Raw genomic sequence first — 20,269 nt, 5'->3', positions numbered from 1 at the left:
TTTTGAATTCTTGCTGGATCTACATGCTCACTTGCTGTGTATTGGTCCTTGAATATACCCAAATACCTCTGAACATCAACATGTATAAATTGACTGTAAAGTTCACCAAAGTAACAAGTCATTGCTAACAAAGCCGTTCATTTTGTATGAAATGCTTTGCGATGTTTGAACCCAGGTGGCACTGCCAGGGTGCCCAGCCATGTCCAGGCACCACCCTGGCCAAAGGTTATGCAGCTAGGGGCCTTTGATCCCTGGGAGACCCCCATGAGTGCCATTCCGCCAGGTCCCCGTTTGTGGGGGCCAGTGCTGAACGGCGCTCGTCAAGGTCTCCGAGGCAGAGGGGATGGAGCCCAAAGCCTCAGATAACTGAGGAATCTGCACATTAGAGTGGGCCTAGCTGCCTCGCTCTAATATGCAGATTCCAAGCTTTTATCAGCCACTCTGTGCCGCGGCAAGCTGCTTTCCGGACGCAGCGTGGGTATTGGATCGTGGCAACTATAAAAATACAAGCCTTGCTTTCTATCTTAATACCCGAGGGATCAGAAAGGTCTACAACTCAGTCAGTTTTGAGGACAGTTCTTTTTTACAGTCATGCGTGGTTCTGTTTGGAAGGTTTCAACTTGCTGGACGACCATTGTTGTTTCGCCTTCTCGTCAAGATTATCAATGATTCTGGGCCTGGATCGCTAATCACTATTGTCAGAAGAATCTTGGTTGATGTTTACCAGAATTAGATTGGAACCAGCAGGAGGTTAGAATTTACCCCACTGGAATGAGCCATAATTGCTCATCACATGTCCCAGCCTACACAATCCACTCCCCGATGATTGCCCCAATTCCCTTCACCCTATTATCACAGAGAGTTATTTTGCCATTAAACCAACACCCTTTGGACTTTCTATCTTGCCACCTTTTTCCTTTACTTTAAAAGCTTCTTAAAAAACCAAACTCTTCAATTATACAGTTCATGCTGCACTCTAACCTGACTTGCCTCCCACTCATCATCTTCCACTCCTGTAAAGCAATTATGCCCCCTTAAATGATGGCGGAGGAGGATAGAAGTTGGGTCGGCAGGTGGCAGGGGAAGCATTTTCAGCATTCCTGTCATTGCTCCTTTCTGTTAAAAACATGGAATTAAATTTAATCTAAATTAGTGTCACAAGTAGGCTTACATTAACACTGCAATGAAGTTACTGTGAAATACCCCTAGTCGCCACACTCCGGCGCCTGTTCTGAGTGAGAATTTAGAATATCCAATTCACCTTACAAACACGTCTTTTGGGACTTGTCGGAGGCGAACTGGAGCACTTGGAGGAAACCCACACAGACACGGGGAGAACGTGCAGACTCCGCACAGACAGTGACCCAAGCCAAGAATTGAACCCAGGTCCCTCCCAAGATGGCACGTTTAATGACATTGGGAAAGCCAAAACACTTCACTTTTGAAATATAGGGCATCGAGTATAAAATCTGGCCGCGTTACGCCCAGAAGGCAGCGCGGTGCAACGCTTCCAGTAGATGTTGGGTGATCCCTCTCCCGGGATCAAACCGGCTCGCCACGCCTTGCGAGATCTACCGTGGGCGGGATTGTGGGCAGGATCACTTTTGGGCCATTCTGCATATTAAAGTGAGAGAGCAAGTGTCACTCTAATATGCATTCCTAAGATCTAATCAAGACATGGGATCTAACTCCGTTGCCTTGGAGATCTGGGTGCTGTTCAGTGCTGGTCGCTACAAACGGGGACCAAGCAGAACAGCACTCGTGGAGGTCTCCCAGGTGATCAGAGGTTCCCAGGCGCTTGCCCTCTGGGCAGGGTGGCACTTTGACCACACTGATGATTCGGCCCAGGTCTACCGCGGTGAGGTCTGAGTGCTCCGGTTCGCCTGAGAACTCCTTTATCGGGGAGTTGGGGTTTGCGGGGGTTCGGGAATTACATTGAAGGTAGTCGAGAGATCGGAATGTCGTTTATAAATGGCTTTCCAATCTCTACCTGCACTGAAGAGTCCAAAAAACGGGACTAAGTGTGGCCTCGTCTGCGCATTCCCCATTGAGGCCCTATATCAACCTGAATGGCCATTCGACTGCGCGATGTTTCTCAGAGCCCCGAGCGCTGGGAAACCACTCAGCTGGTCATGCTATTGGACTCTGTTCCCATTTGGAAACAAACAGCAATGTGATAAAACTCAGATAATCATATATTTGGGATGTTGACTGATCAGTATTTATTCACCAACACACAGGATACGATGAAATGGAAAAAAGAGGCTTTTGGCAACTACAAGTGGCGCAAATCTTTCAGATTCACAATTTTACACGCAAGGCTTTTGCCTCTTCCTTCCCGTTGAAGAGGATTGTGTCTTTGGCCGGGTCTGGTGGGGGATTCATTTTGTTTATATTTGGACAGATCCTATCGGCAGAGTTGGCTCCATTGAATGAGGAAGATGAAATGGGAGGGTGAATTGGGTCCTATTCTGGATGATGAAGAATGGAGTGCGGCGCTTCACAGGGTCAATTCCATGTCCTCCTGTGCTCGGCTGAGTCTGATACAATTCAAAGTGGTGAACAGGGCTCATCTGACCAAGGCGAGGATGAGTGGATTTTTCCCTGGAGTGGAGGACAGGTGTGAGCTTGGCTCTTGGGGGAACAGCTAACCACATTTACATGTTCTGATCTGATCACAAGTGAGTACATTCTCAAAGGGGAGGGGGAGCAACTAGAAGTTGTTGTGCACGTTGGCACAAATGACATGAATAGAAATACGGATGAGTTCCTGAGGAATGATTATAGAGAGCTAGGAAAAAGGTCTCTAGGACCTTCTCTAGGAAGGTCCTTTCTCTAGGAAGAAGGACCTCGAGGGTGTCAATCTCTGAATTACTTCCAGTGCCACGTGCGACTGAGAGCAAGAACAGGAGAATAGGGCAGACGAATGCGTGGTTTAAAGAATTGGCGCAGGGGTCAGGGATTCAGATTTTTAGATCATTGGGAAAATTTCTGGCGCTGAGGTGACCTGCTTAAGTGGGACGACTTGCATCCAAACTGAAGGGGGGTCAATAACCTGGGGGGCAGATTTGGCAGTGCTACAAGGGAGGGTTTAAACTAGATTGGCGGGGGGCGGGGGGGGGGGTGCGATCCTCAGCAGCAGAGAAGCAAATGAGCTGAAAGGAGGTGCAGTACTTGGCAACGGCAAGCTGGATAGACATTATAGGCAGAATCACGGCAGGGAGTGGGGAAAACCTGCTGGATTAAATTGCATCTATTTCAATGCAAGAGGGCTGACAGGTAAGGCTGATGAACTCGGGGCATGGGTAGGTACGTGGGACTGGGATATTATAGCTAGAACCCAATCATGGCTAAGGGAAGGATGGGACTGGCAGCTTAATATTCCAGGTCACAGGTGCTTTAGGCAGGACAGATGTGGAGGAAAGAGAGGAGGGGAGTTGAATTATTGATTAAGGGGAGCATCACGGCAGTAGTCAGAGATGAAATAAGAAGGGGATGGTGACCTTATTGGGATTGTCCTACAGGCCCGCAAATAGTCAAAGGGTATTAGAAGAACAAATATGCAGAGACTTGCAGGAGTAACAGGGTTGTCATAGTCGGGGATTTTAATTTTCCTAACGGGCTGGGACTGCCATAGTGTTAAGAGCTTAGATGGGATGGAATGTGTTAAGTGTGTTCAGGAAAGTTTCCTCAGGCAGTAAGTGGAGGGTCCTACTTGGGAAAGGGCAAAGCTTGATCTACTCTTGGGAAATAGGGAAGAGCAAGTGACTGAAGTGATGGTGGGGGACCACTTTGGGACCAGTGACTTAAGTTCTATTAATTTTAAAATAGTTTTGGAAAAGGACAAACCTGGTCCATGGGTGCAAGTTCTAAATTCTGGCAAAGTGAATTTGGATGGAATTAGACAGGAGCTTGCAGTGTTTGATTGGAGTTGCGTGTTTGAGGGCAAAGGGGCCTCTGGAAAGCGGGAGGCCTTTAAAAGTGTAATAGCTAGAGTTCAGAGTCTGTATGTTCCTGTTAGGGTGAAGGGCAAGGCCGGCAGGAGTAGGGAATCGTGGATGACAAAACATATTGGGGCTTTGGCCAGGAAAAAGGAGGCATGGCTCAGGTACAAGCAGCTGGAATCAAGCGATTCCCTGGAGGTGTACAGAGGATACAGGAATATTCGAGAAGGAAATGAGGAGGGCAAAAAGGAGGCATGAAATAGCTTTGGCTGAGAGGATTAAGGTGAATCCAAAGGGATTCTATAAGTATATTAAATGGAAAACAATAACTAGAGAGAGAATATGACCCCTCACCGACCAAAGTGGACACATATGCGTGGAACCGCAGCAGATGGGTGAGGTTCTCAACGAATATTTCTCCTCTGTGTTTACCGTGAAGAAAGACATGAAGACTTGGGAACCTGGGAAGGTTAGTGGCAATATATTGAGGACAGTTCGCATTACAGCAGAGGAGGTGATAGACATATTAAAATGTCTTTTACAAGATGCCTCATGGCAGACTGATAGAAAAGGTGAGGTCACATGGGATCAGAGATGAGGTGACAAGATGGATACAGAAGTAGCTTGGTCACAGATAGCAACAGAAGGGTGTTTTTCTGGATGGAAGGTTGGGACTAGTGGTTTTCCAGAGGGATTGGTGCTGGGGCCTCTGTTGTTTGTAGGAGACATAAACGATTTGAAGGAAATGTAACTGGTCCGATTGATAAGTTCGCGGACGACACCAAGGTTGGTGGAGTGGCAAATAGTGTTGAGGATTGTCAGAGGATACAACAGGACATAGATAGCTTGGACACATGGGCAGAGAGATGGGAAATCGAGTTTAATCCAGGCAAATGTGAGGTAATGCATTTTGGTGGGTCTAACACAGAGGGGAAATATACCATAAATGGCAAAACTCTGAGGAATATAGAAAGTCAGAGAGATCCGGGCGTACATGTCCATAGATCTTTGAAAGTGGCAACACAAGTGGACAAGGTAGTCAAGAAAGCATATGGAATGCTTGCCTTCATTGGACGAGGCATCAAGTATAAAACTGTGTTAGAGGAGTTGTACGAGGCAGGTTTTTTTTACATAGAGGGTGGTGAGTGCCTGGAACACATTGCCAGGGGAGGTTGTGGAAGCAAGACATATTAGCTGCGTTCAAAAGGCATCTTGACAAATACATAGATAGGATGGGTAGAGAGTGATACGCAGCAGGAAGTGCTGAGGGTTTTGGTCAAGGGTGGTATCATGACCGGTACAGGCTTGGAGGGCTGAAGGGCCTGTTCCTGTGCTGTATTGCACTTTGTTCTTTGTATGAAAGTGGATAAATCTCCTGGCCCTGACCAAGAACACTGCGTGAGGCTAGAGAAGAAATTGCGGGAGTCCTGACTAAGATATTTGCATCATCGTTAGCCATAGGTGAGGTGTCAGAAGACTAGAGGGTAGCAAATGTTGTCCCCTAATTTAAGAAGGACTGAAAAGAAAAATCTGGGAATTATAAACATCTGTGGTGGGATGACTCTGGTGAGGGGGGATTCTGTGAGGGGGACATTGGTGGTGGAGGGACTCTGGTGAGAGGGACACACTGGTGGGGGACAGGACATTCTGCTGGGTGAGACTCTCTGGTGGGGGGGGGGGGGGGGGAGTCTGGTGGGCATTGGATTTGAACCAGGGTCCCTGGAGCTGTGAGACAGCAGTGCTAACCACTGTGCCACCGTACCACCCATCACTTTGCTAATGATGGAGAATAGACTGATAGGGTGGTAATTGGCTGGGTTGGATTTGTCCTGATTCTTAATACAGGACACAGCTGGGCAATTTCCAACATTGCTGGGTAGATGCCGCTGTACTGGAACAGCTTGGCTAGGGGTGTGGCAAGTTCTGAAGCACAAGTATTCAGTACTATTGCCCCGATATAGTCAGGGCCAGGGTCCCTGGAGCTGTGAGACAGCTGTGTGAGACAGCCTTTGCAGTATCTAGTGCCTTCAGCCGTTTTTTGATATCTTGAATGCTGAGGCATTCTCAACAATCTTCAGCCAGAAGTGCCGAGTGGATGATCCATCTCGGTTTGCTCGGGAGGTCCCCAGCATCACAGATGTCAATCTCCTGCCAATACGTATTATGTATTGATGTTAGTATGGAGGATTGTGCAGTGTCGACATGGCTGGCCATTTTCCGGTACCTGGTTCGATGCCATGTGGTCTGTCCTTTTCATTCCTTTTTTGTGTTTTCGTAGCGATTGAATACAACTGAGTGACTTGCTCGGCCATTTAAGAGTCAACATTGCTGTGGGTCTGGAGTCACATGTAGGCCAGAACAGGTAAGGATGGCAGATTTCCTTCTCTAAAGGACATTAGTGAACCAGGCGGGTTTTTACAACAATCGGCAATGTCATCATTAGACTTTTAATTCCCAGATATTTTATTGAGTTTAAATTTTATCACCTACTGTTGTGGGATTCGAATCCGGGTCCCCAGATCAGTATCCTGGGTTTCTGGTCCACTATACCACTATGCCACCACCTCCGCAATTTTGACCAAGTGATAATGAAGGATGGTTTGAGATTTGGATGGTTACCTGCAGGTGGTGGAGACACAGGTTATATGTTTGGAAGGTGCTGCCTCAGTGAGTTGTTGCAATGCATCTTGTAGATAATGGAAAGAGTGCATGTTAAAAATGGTGGATGGGGTGCAGGCTACTTTGGCCTGAATGATATTGCAAGGAAAATGAAGAACAGTCAGGGCCTCTCAATCATTTAATGTAAAATAAAACTCCTGCTAGTTTATGGACGATACGACCAATCAACAAATAAGTTGATGTAACATGTTCCCAATATCCATATCAATTTTTCAATATATTCATCAGTATTTAATAACCACAAATCTTAAAGGAGAAATGAGGCACAGAGCAGAAAAAATCCATTCACCATTGGGTTTAAGAACATAAGAACTAGGAGCAGGAGTAGGCCATCTGGCACCTCGATCCTGCTCCGCCATTCAATTAGATCATGGCTGATGTTTTGTGGACTCAGCTCCACTTTCCGGCCCGAACACCATAACCCTTAATCCCTTTATTCTTCAAAAAACTATCTATCAAAACCAATATGCCACATCGGCTGATCCGTGACAAACATCTGTTTGAATGTTTGTTCAGGCAAGCTATGGAATTTGATTGAGAATTAGCTTAATATCTGAGAACAATGGGACAGTTAATATAAAGCGTTTGGAAAATCAAAACTAGAACAAGGTCTGCAGCTGGGCCTGGGAGGATACGCTAGAGTACGTGAGTGACATATAGAAAGAGAAAAACAACAGAGTGGATGCACAATTACAAGAAGAGGGAGTATTTCATTATAATAACAATCTTTATTGTCACAAGTAGGCTTACATTAATACTGCAAATAAAGTTACTGTGAAAAGCCTTCAGTCGCCACTTTCCAGCACCTACTCAGGTACGCAGAGGGAGAATTCAGAATGTCCAAATTACCTAATAGCACATCTTTCGGGACTTATGGGAGGAAACCGGAGCACCCGGAGAAAACCCACGCAGACACAGGGAGAAGTGCAGACTCCACACAGACAGTGACCCAAGCCGGAATCGAATTTGGGACCCTGGCGCTGTGAAGCCATTGTGCTAACCACTATGCTACCCTGCTGCCCATTTATTTATCTCTGAGCAATGTAATGACACATCAGCAAGCAAGTTGAATACAGATCTATCAAAGATTATGGCCTATCACAAATTAAAGCACAATTTATATTCATACAGAGATTTATAGCATCTCAGAAACATCTCAGAACACTTCACACAATTAATTACTTTGAATTGCAGTCACTATTGTAATGCGCATGACGTGGAGCCATTTCATCGAACCAGACAGCATCCACAGCCTTGGACCTGTGCCTGCACTTTGAAAGAGCTCCAATCAGCCCCGCTCTCTGGCTGTTTCAGCAATATTCTGAAAAAGTCTTGTTTGTAATGTCGCCATTCAATTATTTTTGAAAGTTATGACTGGATCTGGTTCAACCTTTATTTCAACCAAAACCGGGCAGCACGGCAGCACAAGTGGCTAGCACTGTGGCTTCACAGCGCCAGGGTCCCAGGTTCGATTCCCCGCTGGGTCACTGTCTGTGCGGAGTCTGCACATTCTCCCCGTGTCTGCGTGGGTTTCCTCCGGGTGCTCCGGTTTCCTCCCACATTCCAAAGACGTGCAGGTTGGGTGGATTGGCCACGATAAATTGCTCTTAGTGACCAAAAAGGTTAGGAGGGGTTATTGGGCTACGGGGGTAGGGCGGAAGTGAGGGCTTAAGTGGGTCGGTGCAGACCCGATGGGCCGAATGGCCTCCTTCTGCACTGTATGTTCTATGTATGTTCAATGCATTCTGAACACAGCAACATGCGAGGAAAAGGCTCACTGAGATGTTCAGACAGGTGTTGTCAGAGGGTATTGACCAGGGCATTATGCGATCTTCAGATATAATGGCATAAAATATTAAACATCCAACGTGCACCAGCAGACCGATCCCCGGTTCCGGTCTCTCATCCAAATAATGGCATCTCTTTGAAAGAAGCATTAAGCATTATTATGCTGGCATGTCAACCTTCATCATATCTTCAACTCCTCGGAATAGAGCTGCACGATCAACCTTCTGGCTTTGAGGGAAGTTTGTTACCTGCTCAACACTGCTCTAAATAGACTTGGGTTGTTTTTATGATGCAGATTGCTTGCAGACAAATATGCAATAACTCCTCTAAATGCGACATAAAACTGACTACCCTGTTTAAACTCAGCTGAAATGTTAAAAAAAAACTCTTTTGGCTGTAGCTCCAAACTTATTCTCAGGCCAGCAAAAAAAAATAATGTTTTCAACGCAACTGACCTCAAATTCCATTTCGATCAGTAGTATGGAAGCAAAGAATATATATGTAAGAATAAAAATGCTTTTATTTAAATCATTTCATTATTTTTTAATTCAAAACACAATGGTCTGATGGATATTGTAACCTTTCCATCAAGGGCAATTTATTACAGTCCTCAGATTTAATAATGAATTCAATTATTCATATGCTAGAATATATTAATACAGCATTTTGAGAATTTCAGAGCGACACTGACTTACTGGAAGATAATTTCAGTTAGTTCTGCTGTGATAGATATATCTGTGTGCATGTGACACATTATTTGCTCATGTTTTGTTAAAAAGGAATAATCGCCTGTGCTTGCTCAGATGGCTTCTCGCGGGTGCGAACCATGAGCCAGTACATTTCATCCTCACCAGGTTATAGGTTCAAGGCCCACTCCAGAGACTTGAATTTGTTGTGATCGAGGCTGACACAGCAGTGCAGTCGTGCACTGCACTGTTAGAGAAGCTGGGCAGTGGTGCCCTGCACTGTCAGAGAAGCTGGGCAGGATTTTTGGTGTCGGATCGAGGCTGCTGAATCTTGGCGAGAGACCTTCGTCAAGTATCACGGTGCTGGGAACGTTTCGCGAGATTTAATGCAATGTCGCTGCGTGCCGTGATCTGGATCTCGCTCTCGTTGGGCAAGATCTAGGCGTGGATATTCAAGTGAGCTATCAGACTCATTTAAACATGTGGTCTCCCCATTCTCCCGGAGCCCGGGATTCATCGGCCTCGCCAGAGAGACCTCAACCGGGCGCCGTTTGAAACTGGCTCATAAGGTCATGAACCAGCCGTGATGGCATCTCGGGGAGGGGGTGGGGGGAGGGGGGGGGGGGGGGGAACAGTGGAGTTCAAACCGCTGGGTGGTCGGGGAAGGGGTAAGGTAGTACCCTGGCAACAGGCACCTTGGCACTGCCAGGCTGGCATGGGCAGTGCCAAAGTGCCCAGGTGCCAGGTTGCCCAGGCCAGGGGTCTGGGGGGAGGCCTTGCCCATAAGAGATGGGGGGGGGGAGGCTTGAGAACTCCAGAAGACGTAAGTTGGGTGAAATGGGGCGTTCTAAGACTGTGGCAGGGGACTGAGGGGGGAAGTTGAAAGATCGGGGAAGCTTTAAAAACGGCGCCCCGATCCGCGAGTAATCGTCCTGCACTAGAAAGCTGAGGCCGTCAGTCCAGGAAATTACTTAAAGAGTGGCCTCGATGGGGAATCGCTCGCGGAGACCAAAAAGAAGTGAAAGTGACGTTGATTAGTGGGGTCTTTCTCGGTACTGCAGCCGCCAAATGCGTTATTCAACGGACTTTATCTTGAGTCCGCTGAATTGTGCCCTCAGTGCTGCCGCCAGGATTGAATAGGGTGTGATTTGCTTTCTGAGGAAGCATCGGCCATGATTTTTGTTTCAGAGCTGTAACAGTTAATAGTTTCAGTTATACTGAATGAACTTCTAAGAGTCCGAACTTTCTCCTCCATCTTGACTCCCTTTTTAATCACAATTGTTTTGTTCCAGGATACCCCTTCCCCCATAGGACACTTGTTCTTCAGTTTTGCTTTCACAAAGCACTGATGTTTGTTCTGTTATTATCACATTCTGCCAATTTATTATTGTGCCACTATCATCACCTTCTTTAGTCTTTAACATCACGATTAACGTTCTCCTTTTCTTTTGCCCATAACATCCTTGCAAAATCTCTCCTAGTTCTCACCTATCCCTGACCTTTTTGCTCCAACTGCTTCACCCCCTCTTAAAAAGAATATATCCATAATACTTCTCCCTCTCTTTAGCTCCAAAGAAGAGTCTGTCATGTGAGAATACCTTTAAGAACTGAGTGTTTATCAAATGGCTGCATTTATGACAGAGTGTGGGTGGAGCTGGGCTGTCTTTTTTACTTTCGCTTTGAGCTAGCAGCTACAGGGTGTGTTTAGTTTGTTTTGCAGATTGGGAGCTGCATCCAGAGAAGGTAATTCTGATATCTCTCTGTATGAAAAGAATGCCTTCAAATCACTTGCTAATTTAAAAGTGATAACTGCTCTCAGTAGAGAATTTAAACCTGGGGCGGGATTCTCTGATCCTGAGGGTAAGTGTTGATGCCGTCGTAAACGCCGTCGCGTTTTTTGACGGCATCAGCAGGCCCCGAGGAGCAGCAATCCTGCACCCTACAGGGCGCCAATACGGCACTGGAGTGACTCACGCAGCTGCCGATACCGGCATCAGACGGTCTGCGCATGCACTCTACGGCTGGCGCGAACTCGACATGTGCGCTAGTTGCCTTCTCTGCACCGGCCCCGACGCAACATGGCAGAGAGCTACAGGGGCCCAGCGCAGAGGAACATAGGCCCCCACTAGGACAAACCGGTCCGCTAATCGGTAGGCCCCGAATGCGGGCCAGTCCACGGTGGAGGCCCTCCCCGGGTTGGATCCCCCCTCTGCCCAGCAGGCCCCCCCCGCAGGATGAACGCCGAGGTCCCACCGGGTAGGACCACATATGAACGGCGCCAGCGGGACTTGGCCTATCTCGGCAGCCACTCGGTCCATCGCGCACAGAGAACACCGGGGGTCCGCGTAGAGCAGCCCTCGACCGGCGGCGTGCCAACCGCACTGGCGCCAATGGCGGCGATTCTCCGGTGACCGGAGAATCGGTGGACCGGCGTCGGAGCGCCGCTGCTTGATTCACGTCCCCACCCCGACGATTCTCTGACCCAGCCTGTGTTGGAGAATCCCACCTCTGATGTCTGTGTTAAAGAGGGGACTTGTATTATGGATGTGGCAAGGAAAGATTATGGGTTACTGTATTCTTTGGTGGGAGTATTTGAGTTGATAAGTTGCTCAGATGTTTACTGTGTGTGTTTTAAAATGTTAACTGGATTTATAGAATAAACATTGTGCTTTTGTTTAAAAATACTTTTAGTTCTCTGTTGCATCACATCTGTAAAGTGGGCCCTTGTGTTCCCCATAACCAAAATCTTTTCAAAGTTATGGGTCAGGTGAACTCCGTGATACACTTTGGGATTCTCTAAACCCTGGCCTGTATTAAATTGGGGGCTCGAGGCGGATAAAAGTCTAACTATTGGGTTGTCTTTGTGAACTTAAAGACAGTGAGGGGTGAGAATATTGTGGTTGCTTTTCAGGTGTGGTATTTTAGTTTAAATAGGGAGTGTGTTGTGGACAATGGCTCTTTCAGAAGTTTTTCGGCGTGGATAAGGTCACATGCAGTACCTTACGAACAGAGATGAAGAAAAGGCTTTTAGATTTGGCAAAAAAATTGCAGTTGTTACCAGACAGCATGCGAAAAGAAGAGGTACTTACTGTGCTAGCTGAGCATTGCTTGAGATACAGTCTGACTCATTAGAACTGGCAAAAATTCAGTTACGGATGAAACAACTGGAACACGAATTAAAGCAGCGTGAATACGAAATGAGAGAAAAAGAGAGAAAGGGAAATGCAGATCAGGGGAAAAAAACGAGAGAGAGGAAAGAAACAAAGAATGTATAGCCCTCGCAGAACAAAGAGAAAAAGAGAGAGAAAGGCAGATACAGATCAGGGAAAAAGAAAAGGAGAGAGAAGAAGGAAGCAAAGAAAGAATAGCCCTGGCAGAACATCTTTCGGGACTTGTGGAAGGAAACCAGAGCACCCGAAGGAAACCCACGCAGACACGGGGAGAGCATGCAGACTCCGCAGAGATAGTGACCCAAGCCAGGAATCAAACCTCGGGCCCTGGCACTGTGAAGCAACAGTGCTAACCACTGTGCTACCATGTAGCCTACCCTCCCAGGGGATTGCATGCTTCTGGTGTGTGGCAACATTGAGGATCCTGATGTTCAGCAGCTCCTGACAGGATGAAACCTGGGGCGGGATGCTCAGTTCCAGCACTCCACATTTCTGTTTCACCCCGCTGGCGGGATGCTCCATTACGTCAGCCAGTCAATGGGGTTTCCCATTGCGGGGCAGCCACACGCCATCGGGAAACCCCCGGGCGCAGGCAAAACAGAGCATCCTGCCGCCGGAAAATCCCACCCAGGATTTTTGAACCAGTTGTCTTTTCCCCTCCCAACATTTTATTCCTGATTTCCCTTTTTCAGCATGCAAGTAAAGTGTTCACTATTGATTTGCCGGATGAAATGCCCGCACATCACCATTTGCAAATAACCAAGCCAATCGCCCAAAGGTGTGGCATGCAGGTCCAACCAAGCAAACTGCTGTTCCCACTTTTGTTACATATTTAGCCTAAATAATGGCTAATTGTAAAAAGGAGAAAAATGACAGAACACGCCGTGATGTCACACAGAAGGGATGCAATGATTGAGAGAGGTTTAGTGCAAAGTATAGCATCCTTATGCTTTCTCCCAACTTCTCACAAGAGTAGCAATGTCTCTTGTGTAACAGAGGGCAGGATTCTCTGGCCCTTCCAGCCATGTGTTTCCCAACGGCGCACCGTTCGATGGAAGCGGGATTCTCAACTCCCACCGCTTGTCAATAGGATTTCCTATTGAAACCACCACTGAGTAACCGTGGGCAGGTGCGCTGCAGGTGGTAAAAGAGAATCCCAATGACCCGAGAATTTCGGCAAGAATATGCAATTTCACCTTCAGTGCACCAATAGCTGAGCAAACCTCAAAAGCTTTACGAAGCAAAAGAGTGCCATTCAATGTATCCATTGGCTATAGTTTAAATAAACTTATCAGCTCAAAGAAACAGCCAGAGGAGCCACACAGATACCCTATTGGCACCCGTGCCTTCATCTGTCCAGGTCCTGAGTAGTGGAATTCCTTCCCTAAACCTCTCCATCTCTCAACCCTTCTCTCTCCCTTTAAGATGCTCCTCTGAAACTTCCTCTTTGGCCAAGCTTTTGATCACCTGCCCTGCTGTCTCCTGAGACAACACAACATCAGATTTTGTTTGATAACCCTCCAGATGCCTTTGGACGTTTCTCAAACTTCAATGATTTATATGCATACAAATTGTTGCTACTCCTGACTGGATCTGTGGCAAATCACACGTTCTAAATGACTCCCAGTTGTCCTTTCAAACATGATAGAGACTATCCATACGGCCTAGCTGTCCACATTTCAGCATGAGGTAAAAATCAATGCAGCCTCCTAGCATTAAAAGATGTCCAACTGCTTCATTAAATTTTCCAGTTCGTTTGATCTGGTGAACTGATGACCACGTACCAACAATACAGCATCGACTGAAGAGAGCAAGCAATCCTCTCACTGCCTGACAAGCAATAGATCAGAACAATTCTTCTTTACCCATTCAGGGATTTTCACTTCCTCGAGATCACAATTCAATGCTCCATGTTAAAATGGGGGAAATTTGAAGCACTGGGGTTGGAACTATCAAAGTACACTGAATTTCTCTTTCTGCAACATAAAGACCACACCCTCGTATACTAAAGAAATAAATAAGTGATACTTACAGCTGTGGCAGGTTTCCCCTGTGTACCCAGTCCCAGCACAGTCACAGTAAAAGGTACTCCAGGACTGCGAGCATTCTCCTCCGTGCTCACAATAATTTGGCAGGCACCTGTAATCATAAGAATTGACAGTATGATTATCAATCTTGGTTTCACCAATGCCACACATCCCAGAGCCCAGAGCTGGCCCTGCTAAAAATCTAGACAATTTAAACAGACAATGAATGCACTGGATGGTTCTATCCAGTAGGACGTGCCACGTCAAAGAAAGTAGCGTTAATTGTATCCCTGTAAACAACAGTTGCCCTGGTTACCAAAGATTTTAAAATTTCCTTCATTTAAGACAAAACGCTGGGGGAGTCAGCTGTGCGAGGAATAAAAGCTGGTTCCAGAGCTAAAGTTGTAAACAAAAAGCTTTGGGACAGACTTTGCTAGAAACAAAACAACAATGTTTTAATGGCGCACATCATTATCAAGCAAACTGGCCAGTCACTTGTGACAAGGAAGAGAGATACTCCGCAAATCGTTTATTGCCACAGGTTGTTGTCCGGTTTGCACTGCTCAACTGACATTTCACACTTAATCGCCTCATAATTTACACGTTGTCGCACTTGCATGTTAATTCCTCATTCAATTTTCCAGAGATGGTGAACTCTAGTAATTGTTGGAAATTACCCTTTCAGTAGCATAATTGTTAATGAAGGGATTACTCCAGATAAATCACTGCCATTAATATCCTGGGGGTCAACACTGACCAGAGGGTTAACAGGACTAGTCAATTGATGATATCACGGGATATGGCGATAGTTTGGGAAAATGGTGTTGGGTGAGAGTGGCACGGAAGCACAGTGGTTGCCACTGTTGCTTCACAGCTCCAGGGTCCCAGGTTTGATTCCCGGCTTGGGTCACAGTCCGTGCGGAGTCTGCACATTCTCCCAGTGTCTGTGTGGGATCCTCCGGGTGTTCCGGTTTCCTCACACAGTCCAAAGATTTGCAGGTTAGGTGGATTGGTCATGCTAAATTGCCCTTGGTGTCCAAAGAGGTTAGGTGGGGTTACTGGGTCGCGGGGGGAGGACACAGGTGTGGGCTTAAGTAGGGTGTTCTTTCCAGGGGCTGGTGCAGACTCGATGGGCCAAATGGCCTCCTTCTGCACTGTAAATTCTATGTAAATTTTATGTAAATCAGCCATGATTTAGTTGAATGTCAGAGCAGACTCGAGGGGCCAAATGGCAGACTCATTTCTATTTCCTATATTCCTATGTAAATATTGTAGCTACAAGGTTTTTTAGCAAGTGACTCACCCCTTAATTCACTAAAGATCTTCCAAAGTCAGGAGTGCGATGGAATGCTCTCTAATGGCCTTGATGAGTGCAGCATTGACAAGATGTGCACCAACTATCTGGTTTAGCTCACTGGGCTAAATCACTGGCTTTTAAAGCAGACCAAGCAGGCCAGCAGCACGGTTCGATTCCCGTACCAGCCTCCCCGGACAGTCGCCGGAATGTGGCAACTAGGGACTTTTCACAGTAACTTCATTGAAGCCTACTCGTGACAATAAGCGATTTTCATTTTGTTTCATTTCATTTTTCAACTACCAGGACAAAGCCACCCACATAATTAGAGTTATAGAGTATTATATCTCAAAAAGAGGCCCTTTGGCCCATTGTCTCAGTGACAGCCATCAAGCATCTATCTATTCTAATCCTATTTTCCAGCCCTTAGTCTGTAGCCTTGTATGCTATGGAGTTCCAAATTCCACCATCTTCTGGGTGAAAAGGTCTCCCCCAAATCCCCTCCAGGAATCCCCTCCAAATCTATGCCCTGGTTAATGACCCCTCTATTAATCAGCAAGGCTCCTCCCTATCTACCCTATCTATGTCCATTATAATTGTGTATACCTCAGTCAGCTCTCCTCTCAGCCTTCTCTGCTCTAAGGAAATCCCAACCTAGCCAGCCTCAGTTCATAGCTAAAATGCTGCAGCTCAGGCAACGTTCTGGTGAATCTCCTCTGCACCCTTTCTAATGCAATCACATCCTTCCTGCAGTGCAACAACCAGAATAATATTGACATCCCATCCAACACCATAAGTGTTCACCCCCTCCACCATGCACTGTGGCTGCAGTGTTTTCCGTTGACAAGATGTACCACAGCAATCTACAATCTTCCAAACCCGTGACCTCTTTCACTTAGAAAGACAAGGACAGTATGCACCTACCCATAATGAATTCTAACCAAACCATCTCATTTCTGAGAAAACACATTAATTTCCCATTACATTCACAAAGATACACACTCACATGCACGCTGTTTGGAATATGGGATGTTAACGAGATTAACAATAAACTTGAGATGAAAATAAAATACAAGTCACAAGACTGTCAGGCATCTAGAAGAATAATGAGATGCAAATTTCCGAATAACAAGATTAACAGGAGACTAGAGACATTGAGGTGAGAAAGACCATATCAGAAACATTGGTCGGGATTCTCCCCTACCCGGCAGGGCGGGCGGTCCTGGCGCCAAGGAGTGGCGTGAACCACTCTGGCGTCAGGCCGCAAGGAAGGTGCGGAATCCGCACCTTCAGGGGCTAGGCCAGCGCCGGCGGGCTTGGTTCCACGGCAACTGGCGCCGAAGGGCCTCCGCTGGCCGGCGTGAGTGGGCGCATGCGCGGGAGCGCCAGCGTGTGCTGCCGTCATTCCAGCACATGCGCAGGGGGGTTCATCTCTACATCGGCCATGGCGGAGGTCCACAGCAAATGGTGCGGAGGGAAAGAGTGCCACCACGGCACAGCCCTGCTTGCGGATCGGTGAGATCTGATCACGGGCCAGGCCACTGTGGGGGCACTAGGTCCCGCCGGTAATTACCAGGTCTAATTCACGCCGGCGGACCGGCCTAAACCGGGCGGCCGCTCGGCCTATCGCGGGCTGGAGAATGGCCGGGGGATGGGGGGGGGGGGGGGGAAGAGACTGCCAGTGACCGCTGACTGGCGTGACGTGATTCCCGTCCCCGCCAAAAAAATACCGGCGCCAGAGAATTTGCCGCACCCCCCCAGCTGGGAGTCGGAGAAACCCGCCCATTGTTTATTCGAGATCAGTGGGACTATACAAATGATAACTTCTAAAAGCATGGACTTTGAGAGAGGTAGCCTTCAGAATTCATAGGGTAGAATATCAAAGAGAGTGAACAATATAACTGCTCGCATCCTCATTGGGGAAGGCGGCTAATTCTCTCTCCAACATCCAGACAGGCCAGATCCATCTGTGATCTGAGCCACGGATTGTGTTTAATCTAACATTTAGAGCCATGGCATTTGGAAATATTCTCTTCTAAGACTCAGCTTTGTGCCTTCACTGAACCAGGAAGAGATGTGTTCCCAGACGTGGTCACCTAAGCAGTATTGTGTGGTAACTATTAACTGGATTTGACCTCCAGAGTTCCTAAGATTAGATGTTACTTGGAAAAAGAGGTGTCTCAGTAAGTTCAGAATATGATTATATTTTGGGAACAAGAGGAAACTTCAGATAAATGATGTGTTTTTTAAAAAAAAATATTTTAATTTAATTAAAATTTTTAATTCTTTTCCAATTAAGGGGTAATTTAGTGTGGCTAATCCACCTACCCTGCACAACCATTTTGGGTTGCTGGGGTGAGACCCATACAAACATGAGGAGAATGTGTACACTCCACACGGACAGTGACCCGGGGCCGGGATCGAACCTGGGACCTTGGCGTCGTGAGGCAGCAGTGCTAACCACTGCACCATGGTGCTGCCAGAAAATGATATGATGACTTATTCATACACTTAAGCAGCATAGTGCATAAGAGTCCTTTGTTGTGTGTTTTTTGTAACCTTAATAAATATTCTTTATTAAGTATTTGTACAATGACTGGATTGGTTCCTCACCGGGTTTATACGTTGTTTCCCAACATTATTCCAAACAAAAGAACCACCAAGTCCCACTGTTTTGAGTTATCCATCAGGACTTTGTGACACTCTCGCAGGTAACGACTATGGGGTTCTTAACAATACACATACATACACACACAATTGTCTTCTCAGTGGCCATGATCATTGGACCTCATTCTTTTTGGTCACTCTCTAGGTGGATTGTACCACCATACAATAACACACCTACCCACTCCATCGCATTGTCTCGTCATGTTCCTCCTTGCCTGTCTCCTAATCTATTGTCATCAATTTTACAGAAAGTAACAGCCCATTTTTCCTTGTGACTCCTGAATAATGTGCCCAGAGAAAGTCATTTTTCTCATCATAATCATCACTTCTCTCTTCATGCACTAGTTCAAGGACTCTCACATTAGTCATTCTTCTTGCCCAACTAATTTTGAGCACGTCTTTAAGACCATAACTCAAACGCCTTCAATCCTTTCATTACTTTAGCATTCAAGGTCCTATTTTTACAGCAGTACAACAGGCTGCATACATTTACTTAATACCATCTGATTTTATACTTCTGCAGCGATTGCTAACTATTCTTTTTTTAAATAAATTTAGAGTACCCAGTTATTTTTTCCAATTAAGGGTCAATTTAGCGTGGCCAATCCACGTAACCTGCAAATCTTTTGGGCTGTGGGGTCAAAATCCACGCGAACATGGGGAGAATGTGCAAACACCACACGGACAGTGACCCAGAGCCGGGATCGAACCTGGAGCCTCAGCACCATGAGGCAGCAGGGCTTACCCACTGTACCACCGTGCTGCCTTTCAATTGCTAACTATTCTTGCAGTCCTCAAGCCAGCCTTGAGCCAAATGACGGCCAGTAAAAAGAAGTTGGGACGCAGGTTCGATTCTGACCTTGGGTAACTGTCTGCAAGGAGTTTGCACGTTCTCCCCCTGTCTGTGCGGGTTTCCTCCGGGTGCTCCGGTTTCCTCCCACAGTACGAAGATGTGCGGGTTAGGTGGATTGGCCATGATAAATTGTCCCTTTGTGTTCATGGATGTGCAGGATAGATTACGGTGTTATGGGAATAGTGCGGGTGGACGATGGAGTGGATGAGAGTGGAGTGCTGCACTCAAAACATTTGAAGTCTAAGCACGACGAGCTCGAGGACAAACCTGCTGATTTCTTTCCAAGGATGCAGCGAGAACTTAAATCATCAGCTGAAATCCTCAACAGAAATGTAACATTGAATGACAAAGCAAGTGAGATCATGAGGGCAAAACAGGCTCACCTGTCGGACTAAAGATAACAAATAATGGTGGGTCGCAGAGGTGGGCCGCGTGGGTCCTGAAGGTTGGACAGTTGGTAAAAGTGGGTCCCGGGAAAAGAAATATAAAAAACAGTGATGTAATACTTCCAAAGGTACATCCACAGGTACCTTTATTTTGGCCAAAGGATCCGGCAGTTTTCTCCAGCACTTTTTGCTTGGGTCAGATCGTCCTTGTCATGAGTAATCATATTCTAAGGGTGTAAAAAAATAGGTGCAAGGGGAGGACATTCAGCCCATCGATCCCTCTTCGACATTCAGCCCATCGAGCCCACTTCCCCATTCAGTAAGATTATGACCAATCGGATTCTAGGTTTAACTACACTTTTCTGTCTATCACTCATAACCTTTGACTCTCTGGTAGATCAAAAATCCTCTAATTCAGCCTTAAATATATTCCCTGGCCCAACCTCCACAGCTGTCTGTGGATAAGCATTCCAAAGGCTAATAACCTTCTGAAAGAAGATGTTCCTCCTCCTCGTCCTGTCTTAGATAGGAAACCCCTTGGGCGGGCTTCTCCTTTTTTGGGGACTAAGTCCCCACTCCCGCCGGAAAACGGGCGAGAATTGCTCCGGAATGTTTCCTCGAAAGTCCAGGGTGATGCTCCGTTTGCCAGGGGGCTAGCAGGGCCCTGGTGTGCATCCCGCAGCTCTGGCTGCCGGAGGGCCCTGCTGTCCAGATCGCGTGGCCTCGCATGCGCACAGTGGCTGCAAGCGGGTCCGCGCATGCTCGCGGTGGCCCA

The 20,269-nt window shown here is 46.9% G+C and overlaps 1 protein-coding gene across 1 annotated transcript in view; it reads right to left on the bottom strand.

The window, feature by feature from the left end:
* The window catches only part of LOC119962140 (contactin-associated protein-like 5), a 1,413,266-nt gene that overhangs the window by 624,135 nt on the left and 768,862 nt on the right, over positions 1-20,269 (bottom strand). The window contains exon 11 of the mRNA XM_038790064.1: positions 14,300-14,406. Within this exon, the coding sequence (XP_038645992.1) occupies positions 14,300-14,406 (107 nt within the window). The remainder of the gene's footprint in view (positions 1-14,299; positions 14,407-20,269) is intronic.

The sequence above is a fragment of the Scyliorhinus canicula genome, chromosome 2 (genome assembly GCF_902713615.1).
Source record: "Scyliorhinus canicula chromosome 2, sScyCan1.1, whole genome shotgun sequence".
Classification (NCBI taxonomy): domain Eukaryota; kingdom Metazoa; phylum Chordata; class Chondrichthyes; order Carcharhiniformes; family Scyliorhinidae; genus Scyliorhinus; species Scyliorhinus canicula.
Note: the sequence above shows the minus strand (reverse complement) of the source record. Positions and strands in the feature narration are given on the sequence as shown.